Source organism: Eubalaena glacialis, chromosome 19 (genome assembly GCF_028564815.1).
Source record: "Eubalaena glacialis isolate mEubGla1 chromosome 19, mEubGla1.1.hap2.+ XY, whole genome shotgun sequence".
Classification (NCBI taxonomy): domain Eukaryota; kingdom Metazoa; phylum Chordata; class Mammalia; order Artiodactyla; family Balaenidae; genus Eubalaena; species Eubalaena glacialis.
This window is the reverse complement of record NC_083734.1, coordinates 26,539,702-26,553,212: the sequence shown is the minus strand read 5'-3', so window position 1 is coordinate 26,553,212 and position 13,511 is coordinate 26,539,702. Positions and strand designations below refer to the sequence as shown.

The following is a 13,511-nucleotide window of genomic DNA, read 5'->3' as shown; positions in this document are numbered from 1 at the left end:
CCTAACTGCCTACAGACTATCGCGAAACACAGAACTCAAACAAACAAGAAAGAGAAAAACGAAAAAAACCATCCCCACTGTTCTTTCACGACACACAACTACAAACGAAACCACTCAGACGGCGTCCTCTCCCTCTTTCTCTCCCTAAGGAAGAGAAGAACGATCATCAACGGCTAAAGACAGCTGCAAAGACAACGCCAAAAGCCGGCTTCACGCTCAGGAGAGAACACTGCGTCTCCTCCTCGTGGTTTCGGGTGCTCTACACGTCCAGAGAAACTTCTCTAGTAACAAACTATAGAAATGATCCCTGAAAGTATAGTCTTGACCTTGACTCGCAAGTCACTGCTGGGTCTGTGATAGCCGCACACTTTACACTGAGGGCGAGATCGTTTCCCCGTTTCTAATTCTACTGGAAAAAAGAGAAAGAGCTCTTCCAATACAATCTTTCAAATGCTACCACTTACCAACTCATTTTAACATTTTAACTGGAAATGTAATTTAACAATTTTTAAAACAGCCACACTTAATTAACATAATACTGAATGACAGCCAATGACAACCTGCGTCTTTAAAGCCCAGGAGGCATTCCCTCCACAGATCTGGTAAAACCACCTCGCCCCTGAAAAGCTAAAAAGGAAAGGGTGGGCCGTTGCCTTTGCTAGTGAGAACCTAGCTGATTCCATTGAGCAATATATATCTTAGCGGTTTCATTCAAGGCTGTCCTACAAGTTTGACTTTCAAACTCTGGTAAGAGGTCACCGTGACTGAGGCAGGGACAGGGAGACTGGGTGGCTGAGAACCAGCGCCGGAAGGCAGAACCTTTTGGTTTTTCACCACATGACTGTACTACCTGTTCACACTTTCTGAATTTTTAAAAGACAGCTGGTTGCTGCATCTGACATCATTTCTTCCCTCCACAAATACCCGAGTGCCAGCTACGACAATACTAGCTACCATTGATGGTGAGCTTGACAGGCACCGGTCATCATTCTAAGTGCTTTAACTATGAGATCAATACAAGTATATGCCAGTTTTATGGACCGGGGAACTGAGGCACAGAAAGGCTAGGTAACTTGCCTGAGGCCTGTTAAACAGCAGAGCTGGTAGGTGTCACCTTAACCATCATCCCAGTTTTCCATGTTGTAAAATAAAGACACTCTGGGCCCTGGGCAAACAGAGGCCGCTACTCACAAAAAGCTTACATTCTAGTGAGGGAGAGAGCTGACAACAAACACCCAAGAGGATCAGAGGATGAGGCATGCAGAGGATTTTAAGTGTCGAAACAGAGAGGGACTTGGGGGCTACTTTAGATTTGGGTGCTCAGGGAAGGCCTCTCTTTGGAGGCTGCATTTAAGCAGAGAGAACAACGAATGGAATGCAAAGACCCAAGGAAAGGAACAAGGTTGTGTGTTTTAGCAATTGAAGACAGCTGGAGAACACAGGGTAGGAGGGAGGGGGGAGGTACAGGCAGGCAGGCAGGTATCTGTGGATTTTCTAGGCAAGGCCAAGGCCTGAGGAGCCTGGATTTTAAGTGTGAAGGGAAGCCACTGGGAGGTCTGAAGCTGTGGAGACCACTTCTGAGGCCACTGCCACGGTGCCTGTAGGAGACAACACGGTGGCTCGCATCTGGGCTCAGCAAGGAGGAAGGAGAAACGTGGGCTGTTCCGGAAATTGAATTGACAGGACGGGACTCACTGGTGGACTTGCTGCAGGAGGTGGGGTGGGGTGTCAGGGAAGGAGGTTTCAAAGGTTGACATGTTGGTCTGTGCCTGGAACAACTCAATGGATGGTGCTCCTACAGGGAAGACTGGGAAGAGACAGATTTCTCTTCTAAAGGAGGGGTTGCCTCATAATGGCGGAAGGGAGTGCTCAACTACCATACTTGATTTAATGATATTACTAAAGCTTGAACTTTGAAACCACACAGTGAGTAAGAAAAAAGAAAACCACAAGAGCTAACTTCGTAACAAATGGCCTACAGACCTAAACAGCTATAAGCATACCATGGAAGACAAAAACTGAAAAAAAAAAAGCACCCTGATTGTTCTTTAGGGAAACACAATTACAAACAAATCCACTCAATGAGCGTTCTCTTAAGAACAAGAAAAACGATCATCAACATGTAGTAGTAGCTGTAAAAACAACACCAAGAGCCGCCTACACACTCAGAAAAAAACGCTACATATCCGCAGTTTTGGGTGTTCTAACACGCCCTTCAAATTTTGTCTAACAACAAACCACAAAAATTACTGTTGTACCTACAGCCTTATTCTTGTCTTCGACGTCACTGCTGGGTACGTGGCAGCCGCCCACCTTTTACCGATGGCGACAGTTTTGTCAAGTCCCTCGCCCCCTGAGAAACATTTTTTATCTTATATCCCATAACTACTCTGTGAAAGGGCAAAGTTCAAAACACCATTTTCGCCCGTAAATCTTCCAGAAACACTTCAAAGCAGCAACAGGGCTCATTAACATACGGCTTCCTGGCAGGCAATCACATGATGCGCGCATCTGACTCCTACCCCAGGCTGCTATTACCCCGCCCCCCGCCCCCTGCGCCCCCAGGGTCCAGGACGGGTCGCGTCGCCCCTCTGTAGGCTAAGCAAACACGCTCCCCGCCACCGGTCCCTCTGGACTGCCTCTTGCCTGCTGGAGAAATCCGCCGACTTGGAAAGACCAGGTTTCCTTTGCCTTGAAAAAGAGAGGTGGGGGAAGAAGGACAAAAGAGAGGGACACAGAACTAGTGTAATCCCGCATAATAACGAAGGTACCCATGGTGGTTTATGAGTGCCTTCTCCATGATAGGCATTTTAACCCATTGTCTCACTTCATCCTCTAAACAAGTGAAGGAAAAGGGTGTGATTATTTCCCCATTCTCATACATGCTGGCTAGAGCATCCGTCACACAGCTCCTCAAGGGAACCACAGGTAGGTACTAGGTACATCTGGCACTGGATCAAGTCTGGGTTCTTTCTGGAAAGCGAAGGTGTCGCCATCAGGAGTTCTAGTCTCCAATTGAATTCATTTCTCTAAGAAAGCACTAAAGGGAATTCCCTGGTGGTCCAGTGGTTAGGACTCCCCGCTTTCACGGCAGCAGGCTGGGGTTCGATCCCTGATGGGGAACTAAGATCCCACATACCCACGCAGTGGCAAAAAAAAAAAAAAGCACTAAATACACCATCCCTCAAAGTTCAGTCTTGAATGACTGATCTTCCTGGCTTCCAAATCTCAGAGGAAGCCGACCCATTTACTTGTGGCAAAAGTTGGTCCCAGCTTCTCCTCAAAGAACACACCTGATATATGATGGTGGGTAACTGTTTTCATCATTTAACTTCCTGTTGTAAAGATGCTTCTGCCCCCACGTCTTCCAGCATGCCAGAAAGCACAGTACTGCATGGACATACACGTGATTTCCTGAATCAACCACATTTTTTTTTTTTTAAATAATCTTTTATTTATTTATTTATTTATTTTATATTTATTTTTGGCTGTGTTGGGTCTTTGTTTCTGTGCGAGGGCTTTCTCTAGTTGCGGCAAGCGGGGCCAATCTTCATCGTGGTGCGCGGGCCTCTTCACTATCGCGGCCTCTCTTGTTGCGGAGCACAGGCTCCAGATGCGCAGGCTCAGTAGTTGTGGCTCACGGGCCCAGTTGCTCCACGGCATGTGGGATCTTCCCAGACCAGGGCTCGAACCCGTGTCTCCTGCATTGGCAGGTAGATTCTCAACCACTGCGCCACCAGGGAAGCCCTCAACCACATTTTTATTGCATCATAGTGACATGGCTAACGTGACTATCAGGTCCATCTCATCTAACCACTTCTAATAGAATCTCCTTAGAGACAGCCAAATGCTCTGAAGTAAATCCCTTCAGAGAAACGGACAGTGTTGGGGCAATCCGGCCAGGTCTGGGACACATCTCCTTGGGGTCAGAGCAGGTTCCTTATGTCTTAAAGAGTTATAAGGTGCCTTCTAGTCACTTTCACCCAAGGGCCCCTTGTCTTTGGTCTGGGCCCTTCCATAACTAAGACTTTTCCACTCTCTGTTTCTCCAACCTTTCTGTGGATCCCTCACTATCCATGCCATCCCTTGGCCTCCTATGAGCAGATTCTCAGCTCTCGTCACCTCCTCCAGATGCCTTCCCTCACCTTCCCAGCTAACAGTGACCACTATGTGCTTTGTGTCCCTAATTATCTTTGTAAGTGCCTCTACATAGCTCACTGTGTTATAAATGCATTTATTTTCCCCTACTCAACTGTGAGGTCTTTAAAAGCAGGAACCAGGTCATATTTATCTTTGCATCTGCAGCCCCTTGCCAGCCATAGTAGATGCCCAACAAATGCAGACTAACTGAATGCATGATGAATCATTGTATGTATTTTTCTTTCCCTCAACCTGGTTACTGACATAACTGCTGGGAACCACCTGGTTTTCCCCTCCTTTTTTCTCTACTCCTGCCCCAACAAGGGCTGCCTGTCTGTAAGAGAGTGAGATTCCTGCCAGCAGCGTTTTCAGCCCTCTTCGCTTGATCATCCTTGGGTTCAAAACATGGATATGCAGACAGATCTCTTCTGGGCTGCAGGCTCATATACCCAGCTTCTATTTGATATTCCACTTAGCTGAATCACAGGTGTCTAACTCAGCTGGCCCAGACTGACTTCCAATAGCTTCTTTCCCAAACCTATTCCTCTTTCTGGCAATGACACCACGTTCAACCCAGTTGCTCAAACCAAAAACAAGTCATCCTACTCTTTTCTCCCTCTCCTCACATACCTGATAACCTTCCGCAGCCAGAGCAACCATTTAGAAATAGAACTCTACTCTCAGGTACCTGGCACAAGAGCTCCTAAAACCCTTGGAATTTCCTTAGTGTTAGGAGTGATAAGTGTCTTTGGTATGCTGATGAGATGACTCTTGGCTGAGGGGTTCTGAGATAGTTTCAGGATGGGCTGGTCACCAGAAAGACCAAGACCAATTCATGATTAGAGGGTTGGGACTTTCAGCTCTGCCACAACCCTCCACTTCAAACCTTGTCCCACCTCCAGCAGGACAGAGGGGCTGAAGATTGACATCAGTCACCAATGGCCAAATCAATCATGCCTAAATAATGAAACCTCCATAAAAACCCTAACTGATTAGGTTTGGAGAACTTCCAGGTTGGTAAACCAACTGAAGTGCTGGAAGGGTGGTGTACCCAAAGAGGGCATGGAAGCTCCAAGCACTCACACACACACCATGCCTTGCCCTAAATCTCTTTCATCTGGCTGTTCCTGAATTGTGTTCTTTGTAATAAACCATATCAATAATTACCTAAAATGTTAATGGACTAAACTCTCTAGTTAAAAGGCAGAGAGTATCAGAATGGATTTTAAAGCACAAATCCCAACTCTGTGCTCTCTACAGAAGACATATTTAACTCTAAAGATATTCCATAAGTAGTAAGCATAAGGAGTCTGAAGTGGCTGTATATCAGAAAAAGTAGACTTCAAGACAACGAGTATTACCAGAGATAAGAAGGGACATCTCATAATGATAACAGGGTCAATTCACCAGGAAACTGTAACAATCCTAAATACAGAGGCACCTATTACCAAAATCCTTCCAACAGCCCACAAGGCCTGGTGTGGCTTCAGATTACCTTGCCAGTTTCACCCCCCTACCACTCTCTCCCACCACTTTGCCTTTTCCTCCAACTCAAGTGATCCACACACTTTTCTATCCTCAGGGCCTTTGCATCCCTTTAAATCCTCCCTTGCCTCCAACTTTTACCTTTTACTTCTTTCACGTCAACTTTTCTTCTTTAGGGCCCAAGCCTAAATATCACTTTCTCTAAGAATTTTCCCTTGATTACCTCCCAGATGAGGCTGAGATGTACCTTGTGTGCTTCCTTCGCCTCCTGCCCTTCTCAGGACTTCAATTACCGACTCATGTCTGTTTCTTCTGCTGGATTATACTCTGGAAGGCAGGGCTGTACATCTTTCCTTGGCTGCTCTAACCCCGAGGCTCAATTAATATACGTGTAATAAAAAAATGAATAAAGTCTGGTCTGAGGTTCTGGAACTCATCCTTTGGGTTTTAGAGCTCATATAATCTGTAGTATCTGGTCTTCTGAATGGGATGAACTAAGTAGGATACAATCAGGAAACAACTTTTCTTCTACTACCCTCAAGTACACTCTGTCAGTTAGTTCTTGCTGCCCCTCTCCTGAAAGGCGACTCAGGCAGATCCCATACTCTTTCAGTCACTCTGAGGCAGTCAAAGCACAGCCTCATTTCAGGTAATAAATTGCCCAGTCCTTTTGAAATCAAAACCTCTTCCTTGCTCTTCCACTCCTCTGATCTCAGGGCTGTTTCTGACAACTCCAGAGCTGAAGGAGGGAGAGAACCAATGAGATGACAAGGGGCAAAGGCCTTTGTACTTAGCTGATGCTCTTCGTTGCCTGTGGCTTTGTCCTAATGCCTGCTCTTTTGTGGGAGGGGTTAGTGGGTCCTTCAGGTATCTCCACTCGATTGCACACCGCCCTAATGCAGGCCATTGCCCTCTCCTGCTGACTTTTTTTTTTTTTTAAATTTTTATTGGAGTATAGTTGATTTACAATGTTGTGTTAGTTTCTGCTGTACAGCAAAGTGAATCAGTTATACATATACATATATCCACTCTTTTTTAGATTCTTTTCCCATATAGGTCATTATAGAGTACTGAGTAGAGTTCCCTATGCTACACAGTAGGTCCTTATTAGTTATCTATTTTATATATAGTAGTGTGTATATATTAATCCCAATCTCCAAATTTATTCCTCCCATCCCCTTTACCCACTGATAACCAAAAGTTTGTTTTCTACGTCTGTGACTCTCTTTATTTTGTAAGTTCATTTGTTATCATTTTTTTAGATTCCACATATAAGCGATATCATATGGTATTTGTTTTGTCTTTCTCTGTCTGACTTACTTCACTTAGTATGATAATCTCTGGGTCCATCCATGTTGATGCAAATGGCATTAATTCATTCTTTGTTATGGCTGAGTAATATTCCACCAGTTATAAGTACTACATCTTCTTTATCCATTCATCTGTTGATGGACATTTAGGTTGCTTCCATGTCTTGGCTATTGTAAATAGTGCTGCTATGAACACTGGGGTGCATGTATCTTTTTGAATTAGAGTTTTCTCCAGATATATGCCTAAGAGTGGTATATGGTAGTTCTATTTTTAGTTTTTTAAGAAACCTCCATACTGTTCTCCATAATGGTTGTACCAATTTACGTTCTCACCAACAGTGTAGAAGGGTTCCCTCCCTTTTCTCCACAGCCTCTCCAGCATTTATTGTTTGTAGACTTTTTGATGACAGCCATTCTGACCAATGTGAGATGATACCTCAATGTAGTTCTGGTTTGCATTTCTGCTGACTTCTTGCTACATCTCCAGCCTCTCTGTGGGGATTCTTCCTTCCTTCATAGGTGAGGTCCGTTTAGATGGCTCAGCTACCCTGCATAGAGTCTACCTACCCCACAACTGATGAAAGTATGGCTACTCCAAAAGCTGATCTCTTATGCTCATCCAGCCATCAAGAACTGCTCCAGGTAGGAGGCAGATGGCAGTCCTCCTGACCCCTAAATTCCAGGTAACATGCCAGGTTCTATTCATGCTAACTTGGTGGCAGCTGGGGTGGGCTGGCATGTTTCTGTTGTTCAGCAGGCTGGGCCATAGGCTCCCAACTCTCCTGCTTGTAGGCATCACAATTATCTCCATGAGGTTCACCTGAATGGCCTCTTACTAGGCTTGAGGCTGGGAAAGAGGGAAAAGCCACAGCATTCTATTCCTGTGAATGCCTTTGAAAAAATCTTTCCACTGACACTCCCGCCGCTGCCCCATCACCTTCTCTTAGATAGGCCTGACGTGGGTGATGGAGTTGAAGGTCCAAGATCATTTTGGCCATCTCCTAAGAAGCCTTGCTTTAGACTGTGGGGGCATTTATCACCCCTTGTTCTTCACTCTGAGGATTTAGACGAAATTTCCAGGCACAGATGAAGTCCTGCTTCATACCCAGTTATACCTGTCAACCTCATCCCCTGCTCTAGTTCAATGTCAAAAATTTGAAGATGCGTTAAGTCAGAGAAAGACAAGTATTGTATGATATCACTTATATGTGGAAGCTAAAAATAAAACAAACTAGTGAATCTGACAAACAGACTCACAGATATAGAGAACAAACTAGTGCTTACCAGTGGGGAGAAGGAAGTGGGAAGGGGCAGAATAGGGGTAGGGGATTAAGAGGTACAAACCACAACGTATAAAATAAGTAAGCTACAAGAGTATATCGTACAACACAGGGAATATAGCCAATAGCTTACAATAACTATAAGTGGAGTATAACTTTTAAAATTTGTGAATCACTATGTTGTACACCTGAAACTTATATAATATTGTATAATAACTGTACCTCAAAAAAAAAGAGTTTAAAAAAAAAGAATTTGAAGATGCAGAACATTCAGGAGATGTCTAGGAGATAAAAAATGTCCTAGAACTCTGCTTCTGATACTGGAGGATGTGGATAGACAGACACTAGAAGTCATAGCATACCTATCTTGAACATCAATTTTTATATTAAAACATGGATGTGTTATGAGGTAAAGTGCAAAATCTTTGAGGGGGTAGAAAACAGAAACTTTCAAATAAATTGAGTTCACCATCAGCCACTTCATCTGTAGATTCTAGGGGTGGTACATGGAAACCCTTGAGACCTTTTTTTTTTTGGCCCACACTGCGCAGGATGTGGGATCTTATTTCCCTGACCAGGGATAGAACCTGTGCCCCCTGCATTGGAAGCGCTGAGTCTTAACCACTGGACTGCCAGGGAAGACCCCAGAAGCACTTGAAAAGTTTTTTTTTTTTTTTTTAATAAATTTATTTATTTATTCATTTATTTAATTTTTGGCTGCATTGGGTCTTCACTGCTGCACGCGGGCTTTCTCTAGTTGCAGTGAGCGGGGGCTACTCTTTGTTGCGGGGCGCAGGCTACTCATCGTGGTGGCTTCTCTTGTTGCAGAGCACAGGCTCTAGGCACGCGGGCTTCAGTAGTTGTGGCACACGGGCTTCAGTAGCTGTGGTTCGCGGGCTCTAGAGCGCAGGCTCAGTAGTTGTGGCGCACGGGCTTAGTTGCTCCGCGGCATGTGGGATCTTCCCGGACCAGGGCTCGAACCCGTGTCCCCTGCATTGGCAGGCGGATTCTTAACCACTGTGCCACCAGGGAAGCCCCGAAAAGTTTTTGAGAGAAGTATTTTTGGGGTAGTTGGGTCCTACAAAAACTGGTGTTACGGGACTTCCCTGGTGGTCCAGTGGGTAAGACTCCACGCTCCCAATGCAGGGGGCCCGGGTTCAATCCCTGGTCAGGGAACTAGATCCTGCATGCATGCCGCAACTAAGAGCCCGCATGCTGCAACTAAGACGCGGCGCAGGCAAAATAAATAAATAAATAATTATTAAAAACGAAACAAAACTGGTGTTACCTTTCTGGAAGTCCTCAGGAATACTGTTGAGGCAAATAGAGAAACACTGTAGAAAAATTAGGTCACCCTGACTGTTCCACAAACCAGCTGAGAGAAGCCTTATAAGCCTTCCCTTTAATACTAAGAAGGAAGGGGGGAATCTAACAGGTCTTCTGGTTATTCTAGAAAAAGCAGGTCTGGATCTCTAGATCAGGGGCAAATACCAGCAGAGGTTTTGTCTGTGTATGTTTTTTTGTGTTTGTTTGTTTGTGCTTTTGAAGACTGCCTGAGCTATGTTTCTTATTTCTGTCTGCTCTACAGGCTGAGGTGCCTATAGCCTACAGCAAAAAACAAAAACAAAAACAAAAACAAAACACCCTGAAAACAAAAGTACCAAGTGCCTCTAAGGAGCAAGGAAGAAGAGAGCTGTGAAAACTGGCCTTCTCTCCACCACAGGCCTCAGAAGACTCAGTGGGCGGAGTAGATTTGAAGGAGAAAAGGGAATCAGGCAGAATCCAAGGTGGGTGGCTGGGGCCTGAGGAGAAACCCTTAGGAGCCTAACGGTTGGAAGACTTTATAGTTCCTTAGCACATAACAAAACAAAACAGCCTCCAGCAATTTAAGACCTCTACTGAACAATCTGACTGCACTGGTAGAGAACATCTCATTTCTAAATTTAACTTCCAATTTCCCCAAGAACTCACAGTTTTATGATGTACCTGGTTTTCCTTCTGATGTTATTCAGTAATGTCAATCAAGTCACATCTGCCATTTTAATACGGTGCCTACCTTTCTTAAGAATCTTCTTCACTTTCACATAGTTCCCCTGTTTGACATACTCATGAAGCTGTGCTTCCAAGGAGTCATTTCTTAACGAACCAAGTTGAACAGGACAGGGGACTGGAAGATGAACGGCCCGAGACATCCTGTTTCAAAAGAAAGCAACATGCTCTAACTGAATCAGAAATGCAAGGAAAGAACGTAGATTCTTTCACATTTCTTTCACTTCTTGTCCATTTTCATTGATAATGAACAGCATTAGGGGACAATTACTGAAATTCTATAAGATTAGGGACTTCCCTGGCAGTCCAGTGGTTAAGACTCTGCGCTTCCACTGCCGGGGACCCGGGTTTGATCCCTGGTCAGGGAACTACGATCCCACATGCCGCGTGGCATGGCCAAAAAATGTAAAAATAAATTCTACAAGACTAAAGTTTATTCTCAATGTTACTGTTGAAATTGAAGAACTCAACATATTTATCATCAATTCCTTGAAGTGAAAAAGTGACGACTACCAAAAAGTAAAATTAGGAATACATGTGGGGCTTCCCTGGTGGCGCAGTGGTTGAGAGTCTGCCTGTCAATGCAGGGGACACAGGTTCGAGCCCTGGTCTGGGAAGATCCCACATGCCGCGGAGCAACTAGGCCCGTGAGCCACAACTACTGAGCCTGCGCGTCTGGAGCCTGTGCTCCGCAACAAGAGAGGCCGTGACAGTGAGAGGCCCGCGCACCGCAATGAAGAGTGGCCCCCGCTTGCCACAACTAGAGAAAGCCCTCGCACAGAAACGAAGACCCAACACAGCCAAAAATAAATAAATAAATTAATTAATTAAAAAAAAAAAAAGAAATACACGTATTTGTTGAGTAATTAAGAAAATTTGCAGAGTATTAACTTTGTGGGATTTTTTTGTTTTGTTTTTTGTGGCTTGCAGGATCTTAGTTCCCCGACTAGGGATTGAACCCACACCCTCGGCAGTGAAAGCGCGGAGTCCTAACCACTGGACCGCTAGGGAATTCCCAAGAGGGTATTAACTTTGAAAGGCTAGTATACAAATGCAGTCATTTATGTAGGAAAGTAGATAGTATGTGTGTTGGGTTCCCAGTTCAGACTCTGAAGTTCTCGTCCTGGCTCTGTCACCTCCCTAACTGTGTGACCTTGGAGAAATTATATAACTGATGGGCCTCAATTTCCTCATCTATAAATGGGGGTAATAATAACCAGAGAGCTGCTGAGATGTTAAATAAAATCTTAGAACTCTGTAAAGTGCTTAGAACTCTGCCTGGCACCAAGGAGCTCTCAGTAGTTGTTAGCTGCTACTGTGCACACAAGAACCATGCAAAGAAATTTAAACTTCCCACATGTAGCATCCACACCTGACCAGTGATTGTGGTATACCTACCACGTGTCTCACAGGTGACAGGTTCTGTGTAAGTCACCTAAAATAGGATCACTGTCATCACAATGCTTGGTCTAGCAGGGCAGACAAGTGGCACCAGGCTGGTATTCCACAGACAGTGGATAAGAGAAGGAAGCCCCATTTGCATGAATCAACAAGCATGCATATCAGGGGCATAACTGAGCGATCCATGGAGAGACATAGAGGGCGGGATATGAGGTGAAGTGAAACAAACACCAGAAAGATTGACACATTCTGTGGGTCTTCCCCAGCCAAGAGGCTTTTAGGTTACTGAGAAGTAACCCCCTCTTAATTTATCTACTGATAAAATGTGGAAATGCTAATACCTTGAGTGTTTTAACTTTATTTTCTTTGTACTTGTTACTAGCCATGTCGGTGCCTATAGCATCCTAGTAATCACAACATTGTTAAGCAAAGAACAGTGACTCAGAAAATATTGTTTGGTTTAAATATGAGCTGAAGCTTTTATAACTTTCCTTCCCCACCTCCATTCCCCACCCCACCCCACCCCCCTTTCTGCCTCCCTACTATATCCAGGCATTAAAAATGAGTAGCATATTTCTATTTGATTTACATAGATAAAGTCTTTAAAGACGTGATTAAGTTAAAATGAGGCTGTTAGAATGAGGCCATAATCCAATACAACTGGTGTCCCTATAAGAAGAAGAAGGAGACACCAGGGGCACTTGCACAGAGGAACAACCATGTGAATAGGCAGCAAGAGAGTGGCCACCTGCAAACCTAGGAGAGAAGCTTCAGAAGAACCCGACCCTATCGGCACCTTGATCTTGGACTTCTAGCCTCCAGAACCTTCAGAAAATAAATTTCTGTAATAGCTAGATATGGCATATGGATATGCATATAGTTTTATTTTAGTTTAGTAAAGGCATGGGATGTTTTAATAATTATAAAGAAAAAAGTTTAATATTTTAAATAAATATTAAAAAAAATAAAAAGTGCTTATCACCCATTGAAATAATCTATTAAAAAAAAGTGGAAAATATTCTTGAAAGAGGAGTCTACAGTTACTATCTCCAATTCATTCATCCATTCAGCTGGAATGGTCTGCTAGTGTGTTATTCTCCCCCATACCCCTGACAGTGGGCTCCTGGCCAAAGCCCCCAATATCTTCTTCTTTTTTAAAAAATATTTATTTATTTGGCTGCGTCGGGTCTTAGCTGTGGTGTGAAGGTTCTTCGTTGTACCGTGTGGGCTTAGTTGCCCCGCGGCATGTGGGCTCTTAGTTCCCCGACCAGGGATCAAACCCACGTCCCCTGCATTGGAAGGAGGACTCTTAACCACTGGACGACCAGGGAAGTCCCCCAATATCTTCTTACACCTGGACAAATCCAATGTGCATTTTCAGGCTCTGTCACACTGGAATGTTCGCCTGTATGTAACACTGCCTTTATTCCTTCTTTATTTTATTGTGGTAAAAATATACATAGCATTTACCACTTTAAACAAATTTTAAGTGTTCAGTAGCATGAGTATATTCACACTGTCGTACTACAATCACTACCATCCATCTCCAGAATTTTTTTCATCTTTCCAAACTGGAACTCCATACCCCATTAGATACTAACTCTGCATTTTCTCCTCCTCCCAGGCCCTGGCAACCACCATTTTACTTTCTGTGTCTATGAATTTGACTACACTTGGTGCTTCACGTAAGTGGAAACACTTATTTGTCCTTTTGTGACTCATGTATTTCACTATGTCCTGAAGATTCATCCATGTTGTAGCATATTTCAGAATATCCTTCCTTTTATAAGGCTGAATAATTTCCCACTATGTATATACACCCCATTTTGTTTATCCATTAACCCAT

General features: G+C 44.1%; 1 protein-coding gene, 1 non-coding gene and 1 pseudogene across 2 annotated transcripts in view; all 3 read right to left on the bottom strand.

Annotated features, from left to right (window-relative positions):
- Nucleotides 1–13,511, bottom strand: part of TEX14 (testis expressed 14, intercellular bridge forming factor) — a 174,196-nt gene that overhangs the window by 69,256 nt on the left and 91,429 nt on the right. The window contains exon 2 of the mRNA XM_061176383.1: nt 10,272–10,408. Coding sequence (XP_061032366.1) covers nt 10,272–10,407 — 136 coding nt within the window. The 5' untranslated portion in view covers nt 10,408. The remainder of the gene's footprint in view (nt 1–10,271; nt 10,409–13,511) is intronic.
- Nucleotides 110–323, bottom strand: LOC133081018 (small nucleolar RNA U3). Its single transcript, XR_009698694.1, has one exon. It is a non-coding gene; the product is annotated as a small nucleolar RNA U3 (small nucleolar RNA).
- LOC133081023 (small nucleolar RNA U3) lies at nt 2,074–2,268 on the bottom strand (annotated as a pseudogene).